This window comes from Polypterus senegalus, chromosome 2 (genome assembly GCF_016835505.1).
Source record: "Polypterus senegalus isolate Bchr_013 chromosome 2, ASM1683550v1, whole genome shotgun sequence".
Taxonomy (NCBI): domain Eukaryota; kingdom Metazoa; phylum Chordata; class Cladistia; order Polypteriformes; family Polypteridae; genus Polypterus; species Polypterus senegalus.
In genome coordinates this window covers 78680688-78688283 of record NC_053155.1, presented here as the reverse complement: position 1 = coordinate 78688283, position 7596 = coordinate 78680688, and the positions used below count along the sequence as shown (strand labels likewise).

Genomic DNA, 7596 nt, shown 5'->3' with positions numbered 1-7596 from the left:
TGGACAAGTGAGTCCTTTTAGAAGACATGGGTCCTGTTACTGTACATCTGCCATAAAGCTAACCCAGCTTTCCACAATAAGGACATCATGCCCAGAGTCAGACGTGGCAGAAGTAGTGTGATGACATGGGCAGCATCCCATAATTTAAAGAGGCATGAATTCTACTCTACAAGAAGTTGCTAAAGGGAAATGTCTAGTTGTCAGTCTGCTGTCTGCAGTTGGGTTATGCAGCAGGACAACAATCTGGAGCACAAGACCAAGTCCAGCTCTGAATGACTCTAAAGATTTTGGAGTGGCCTCGTCAAAGTCCTGACTTGAACACCACTGAGCTGTTGTAGCGGGACATTAAACGACCAGTTCAGTGTGGCTGAATTTCAACTATTCTGTAGAGAGGAGTGGGCCAGAGTTTGTCTACAGTGATGCTAAAGACTCGTCTGCACAACCAAGTGTTACGTTTGGGGGGATATTACTTTTTCACATGGGTGTTGGAGAATTTTTTTCTTTAAGTTACTCAAATGGTCATTTAAAAACGGCATTGTGTTTACTCAGGCAGTGAAATGATCCTTTTCATTGGCCAAGTTTGAGTTAGCCTGGTAGCCATCAGTGCTGTCACGCCAACCAGAAGAAAGGCAGTTTAGAGAATAGAATAGAATAAAATAGATGGAGATTGGATTTTAATGTGATTCTTCAACACAGATGTGTCATGTAATCTGCTGGCTGTCGGATGGTGTACCTGCATGGATAGGACAAGGGGGGCCAAATGACATGACCACGTGGAACCAGCAATTTGGAGTGTGTAGCCCTAGTCTAAAACCAATGAAAAATAATTATAGAAAGGGTTGTGTACAGTAGATTCAGATAATGGGCTTCATTGCCAACAACACGGTAGTCGGAGAGAAAAAAAGAATACGAGACAACACCAAGAATGAAATAAAAGAAGGAGCTGCTGATCAGTTTGTGTGAAGACTTTGTGATTCACACTTGTACAGGGCAACGCGCAGTGAAATGCATCCTGATGCATTTGGCCAGGCAGGTTAAAGTATGGAGGTATCTGCTGTGTGCTGCTCAGTTCCAGTGTTATCAGGTGCGACTGTGCCGTATAGTTGGTGTTCAGGCATCCTAATGGTTACTGTCTGCCTGGTCAGCTGAACATCTGACTGCACGTTAACAGTGGCCCAGCAGGAAGTAAACTTGTCACCGTGTATTTCCAACACTTTTAACTAATCTGCCCAAAAAACATTTTGTTTTATACTATTGTTTACCCATCTGGCTTTGCAGTGATCGCAAAGAACAAAGATTTTATACGCTTGAAAGGTGACCCATCTTGAACAGCAGCAACTAATACAAACACGTATATTAAATCAGATCTTGTTAAACCGTTTGTGGAAATTCCTCTCACATGTGATAGTAAACCTCGTTCTTTCACATGAATGTGAGAGTTGAAACTGAAGAACCTCTCGTGGTGGCTCTGAGAGACGGTTGTCACAAGATACTAAAGGACGAGTCTTGTTCACTTTCTTACTGTTTTGTTATTCTCATTTGTTTTTTTGGTATATTTGCAAGCAAGACTAAAGTTTCACTCCCATTGAGTATTATTTCATTTTTCCTTCTATGTGTATAACTGTCGCAAATTAATAATTTTCATTCCTCTAGACATTTCTTCAGTTTTAGATAGACACTTTATTAATTTCAAGGGAAAATTCACATACTCCAGCAGCAGCATACTGATAAAAACAGTATTAATGAAAGAGTGACAAAAATGCAGGTATAACAGACAATAACTTTGTATGATGTTAAAGTTTAAGGGGATGGAATTGAAGAGTCGCATAGTGTGGAGGAGGAACAATCTCCTCAGTCTGTCGCTGAAGCTGCCCCTCTGTCTGGAGATGATCCTCTTCAGTGGATGCAGTGGATTCTCCATGATTGACAGGAGCCTGCTCAGCGCCCGTCGCTCTGCCACGGATGTCAAACTGTCCAGCTCTGTGCCTACAATAGAGCCTGCTTTCCTCACAAGTTTGTCCAGTCGTGAGGTGTCCGTCTTCTTTATGCTGCCCCCCCAGCACACCACCGCGTAGAAGAGGGCACTCACCACAACCGTCTCTTTAAAAGCAATTTCAAGCATTACTACCATTTAAGCAGATGTTTTCCCTAAGAGAAAACAAAATTTAACGCAGATTCGATGTTCTTTATGATCACCCATCACAAAAATCGCAGAACATATTTAATAAGTGCCAAGTAAAACCAACATGGAGCGCCGTATGAATAACACAGAGCAATGCCACTTGGCAGACTTAATCAGAATACTGTACATATATACAGTGGGTAAGGAAAGTATTCAGACCCCCTTCAATTTTTCACTCTGTTATATTGCAGCCATTTGCTAAAATCATTTAATTTTTTCCCTCATTAATGTACACAGCACCCCATATTGACAGATAAAAAAAATAATTTTTGAAATTGTTGCAGATTTATTAAAAAAGAAAAACTGAAATATCACATGGTCCTAAGTATTCAGACCCTTTGCTCAGTATTTAGTAGAAGCACCCTTTTGAGCTAAGACAGCCATGAGCCTTCTTGGGAAAGATGCAACAAGTTTTTCACACCTGGATTTGGGGATCCTCTGCCATTCCTCCTTGCAGATCCTCTCCAGTTCTGTCAGGTTGGATGGTAAACGTTGGTGGCCAGCCATTTTTAGGTCTCTCCAGAGATGCTCAATTGGGTTTAAGTCAGGGCTCTGGCTGGGCCATTCAAGAACAGTCACAGAGTTGTTGTGAAGCCACTCCTTCGTTATTTTAGCTGTGTGCTTAGGGTTATTGTCTTGTTGGAAGATAAACCTTCGGCCCAGTCTGAGGTCCTTAGCACTCTGGAGAAGGTTTTTGTCCAGGATATCCTTGTACTTGGCCACATTCATCTTTCCCTCGATTGCAACCAGTCGTCCTGTCTCTGCAGCTGAAAAACACCCCCACAGCATGATGCTGCCACCACCATGCTTCACTGTGGGGACTGTATTGGACAAGTGATGAGCAGTGCCTGGTTGTCTCCACACATACCGCTTTGAATTAAGCCCAAAAAGTTCTATCTTGGTCTCATCAGACCAGAGAATCTTCAGGTGTCTTTTAGCAAACTCCATACAGGCTGTCATGTGTCTTGCACTGAGGAGAGGCTTCCGACAGGCCACTCTGCCATAAAGCCCTGACTGGTGGAGAGCTGTAGTGATGGTTGACTTTCTACAACTTTCTCCCATCTCCTGACTGCATCTCTGGTGATCTTTAGGTTCTTCTTTACCTCTCTCACCAAGGCTCTTCTCCCCCAGTAGCTCAGCTTGGCCCGACGGCCAGCTCTAGGAAGGGTTCTGGTCGACTCAAACGTCTTCCATTTAAGGATTATGGAGGCCACTGTGCTCTTGGGAACCTTAAGTACAGCAAATATTTTTTTGTAACCTTGGCCAGATCTGTGCCTTGCCACAATTCTGTCTCTGAGCTCTTCAGGCAGTTCCTTTGACCTCGTGATTCTCATTTGCTCTGACATGCATTGTGAGCTGTAAGGTCTTATATAGACACGTGTGTGGCTTTCCTAATCAAGTCCAATCAGTATAATCAAACACAACTGGACTCAAATGAAGGTGATCTCAAGGATGATCAGAAGAAATGGAAAGCACCTGAGTTAAATATATGAGTGTCACAGCAAAGGGTCTGAATACTTAGGACCATGTGATATTTCAGTTTTTCTTTTTTAATAAATCTGCAAAAATTTCAAAAATTCTTTTTTTTGTCTGTCAATATGGGGTGCTGTGTGTACATTAATGAGGGAAAAAAATTAAATGATTTTAGCTAATGGCTGCAATATAACAAAGAGTGAAAAATTGAAGGGGGTCTGAATACTTTCCGTACCCACTGTAGATAGAGAGTTAAAGTTTACCCCCCTGGGTGGAACTGAAGAGTCGCATAGTGTGGGGCAGGAACAATCACCTCAGTCTGTCAGTGGAGCAGGACAGTGGCTACTCCTCTGTCTGGAGATGATCCTGTTCAGTGGATTCTCCATGATTGACAGGAGCCTGCTCAGCACCCGTCGCTCTGCCACAGATGTCAAACTGCCCAGCTCCATGCCTACAATAGAGCCTGCCTTCCTCACCAGTTTGTCCAGGCGTGAGGCGTCCCTCTTCTTTATGCTGCCTCGCAACAACCATCTGATAGAACATCTGCAGCATCTTATTGCAGATGTTGAAAGACGGCAGCCTTCTAAGGAAGTATAGTCGGCTCTGTCTTCTCTTGCACAGAGCATCAGTATTGGCAGTCCAGTCCAGTCCAATTTATCATCCATTTTATTTTTAATAGACACAAATCAAAGTGCTGAGAATCCTGTAATCCAAAATAAAAGGTAAAGTCTGAGTGGAACATTTAATGTATGGATCTCCCCAAAATGACAACTCCTGATTATCCAAGCTGGATGTCTTCCCCGGAGGGCCCGTGTACACCCTTCACATCGGGACACATTGGAAACCATTAAAAAAATAAATACTGAGCCACTTGTAAGGCACAAATCATTTTATTTACATTTCAGGCCCTTCAGTCAGCAATCAGAAGCAGGGGGGACATTGCGGTGTGTGAGGCTGCCCAACAGAATGTTTCTCATAATGACTTACTTCAGGCTTCATGCCCCCCGCGACTACTGTTAGCCCCCCAGCACACACTTTAAATCTCTCAAACTCACAATCCTTGGCATATTCAGTATGTCCTAACAGCACTCTTTCATGAAAATAAGACTTATTTGGTAAATAAAATATGGAAACAGATATTTAGACACACCCCGATAGAAAAATGCTAAAGTAGAGTTAACAGAAAAATGCTAAAGTAGAGTTAACTAAAAAATGTTAACTTAGATAACTATTTCTATTTTTAATAAACAAGGGTTTGTCAACCCCACAGTATATGTGGGGTTGGGGAAAAAAGTAAATTTTGGAAATGTAAAGTTTTGGTTAAAGCATTAATTGAGTCTGCTTTCATGTTGACGTCACATACTGTACTCAATTCACGATTGTGTAACATCTGACATGCTTTACAGTATGGACTTCTAAATACAAGGAAATAAAGGGTGTGTATATATTATTACGAGTGCTCAATTTGAAAATCATTCCCTAAGGAACATCTCACACAACGTGTGGTAACAGCCATGTTCAGAGACATGGAACCTGGAGGGGGGAAATGCCTTACATTTTTTATCAGTTTCTTAGTTGTTTATTTGAGCTACTGGATGTTAGCATTTGTCCCTTCCTTTTCCTCTCTTTCTTCTCGATTAGTAGCTTGTCCTTCTTCTCCAAATAAGAAGCCATATTGTCAAATACAACTTTGTAAAGGTTGCTGTATTGAGACTCTGCCCCAAGGGATTCTGTTAAGACAGTAAAAATGCAAATGTTTAATTAGTATGCAGCAGTACAAAAGTAACTTTACACAAGCCACTGACCACGGGGAAAAGTGTAGAATTCAGAACTGATGAGACACCGTAGTTAGTTCAGTGCAGACTTGCATGTATACTCAACAAATCCGTCCTGCCTCTCTTGTTTCTTGTTTAGGTTTCATAACATTTAAAGGAGTGAAGAAAACCTGAAGATCAAAAGCTGTCCTTCAACTACTGTATGAAAAATAAAGCACTCGGATTAGAAGTACATGATATGTAGAGTACAAAACACATGAAAGGAACAGTTAACGGATCAAAAAATAGCAAATTTACGCCAAAAATTCCAACCTGGCTGCTAACACTCCTCTTTCTGGTGTAAATGGCAATCCATGATTGCATCTTAAGGTTACATACTTGGGGTGTAAAAGATGGCTTGGCAAAGTAGTTCTAAGATTCAGCAACACGCCAGATGTTAATTCAAATTTCAGATGGTATGAAACCCACTTTAGCAAAAAGCAACTCAAAGTTGAGGCCACCGAGGTGATTCATCCAGCCACCCATCCACTTGTGAGGTCTGCAGGCAGCTGTCTGGCGCGCCCATTGTGGTTTTGGGTGAAATGTAACCCATCAAAGGCCGTCAGCCTCACATATACAGCCTCTTCAAGGCAGGTATGGCAGCATCACAGATCCTACAAACACAACTAGAATCATACAAGGACGTCTCATCCCAAATGTTGGTGCCATTAGCATCAAACCTTTTTGCCGTCTACTTGTATAAACGTTCACTGAATTATATGAGGTGACCTTGAATGGGTGCGAGATAAGGTAAGCAGATGATTGGTGAGCTGTAACACCTCCAGAAGTATTAAAAGTTCTATAAATTAAATGAAAAGTCTTCTAGAAAAATTTCGATGCACTTATTCTTAAAAGACTCGCATTCATTTAAATTTGATCCAGTTGCTTTGGTCATCTTCCACCAGTTCACATAATTACAAAATCAGTTACACAACTTAAAATTTTTTATCTCATATTAATTGGGTGCATTAATATTGCTAAAATATATATACAAAACTTATCTATTGTCACACGTGTGAGCGAATGACTTGTGGCATCCATTGGAACAGCAGAGAGGGATAAGGTCACAGCCTCTGGTGTCGCCCGCTGTGTGTGGGTCTTAATCTGGGATCCTGAGGTGGTGTGTCATGTGGTGGGTGCTGCCAACCTCTCTCCCTCTCTTTGTCTCTCTCTAAAACAACATTACAAACAGGATGGCCTATGCCCATTCTCAGAAAGCAGGAGGAAATGTTTTTAAACTTGTAGTTCTGACCACGGCTTCACGTTTTTTTTCTGCCCGATTAACTTTTCCCAATGTACTGCACTCTTCTCAACAAAAAAACTCCCCACAGCATTTTACTAAACTCCGACTACTCTCTTGGCACAGTGTGACGAAATAACTGCAAGTAGTAAATCTCACTTTATTGACTATACTTGTGTGGACATCTTAATGAAAACTGGTGAACAATATCTCGTCTACATGATGATTCATAAAGAAGAAATATTCGAGCTGTAAATATGCCAGCAGAGCATTACCTTTAAAGAATTTCCAATAGTTTGACAAAACACTCCTTGCAATTTTAAGGTCCCGGTCTTCTTCAACGTGCTACAGAAAGAGAAATGATACAGATGGTGTTTACAAAGAAGAACGTTTCAGTAAATAATCATCTGCTAGTCAAGTAACCAGCCATTATTGAAATAATGCATTTACGCATACAATTTTAAATACCCGATTATCCGAGATTAAATTTGAATAACAAAACTAAAAATTCACTTTGTAGTGTCCCTTATTAATTAACACATCACAACAGAAAAATAAATAGGCATCAGTGTAGAGTAGTAATTACGTATGATATGGTGCCGAGAATATTTGTGCAGAAAGGAGGAGTGAATGTGAATCTCACAGGAAAACTTTACTCAATAGACTTTGCCTCCAACATAAATAATCGTAGTGTTTTTGTAGTCCTCTGTATTTAGGGACGGCACAGTGGAATGTGCAAATCTCCTCGCAGTGCTTCATTTCTCCTTCAGCATTCATAACATTAACTGAATCATTTGGTATTTTAATTGTAAATAAGACAGCAGAAAGATGGTAAAGTACACTTTCAGTTATAAAACAAAGTTGGGCATTTTGCTAAAAGGTTGAAA

At 41.0% G+C, this 7596-nt stretch overlaps 1 protein-coding gene across 2 annotated transcripts in view; it reads right to left on the bottom strand.

Moving 5' to 3' along the window:
• Nucleotides 1-4271: 4271 nt before the first annotated feature.
• The window catches only part of wdr4 (WD repeat domain 4), a 35032-nt gene continuing 31707 nt past the window's right edge, over nt 4272-7596 (bottom strand). Inside the window, exons 10-12 of one of the 2 annotated variants that reach the window (XM_039744050.1) lie at nt 6985-7054; nt 5211-5385; nt 4272-4358 (exon numbers count right to left, since the gene is read on the bottom strand). In XM_039744050.1, coding sequence (XP_039599984.1) covers nt 5219-5385; nt 6985-7054 — 237 coding nt within the window. In that variant the 3' untranslated portion in view covers nt 4272-4358; nt 5211-5218. Of the gene's footprint in view, nt 4359-4529; nt 5386-6984; nt 7055-7596 lie in introns of those variants that run through there. The other variant, XM_039744049.1, reaches the window with a different exon arrangement.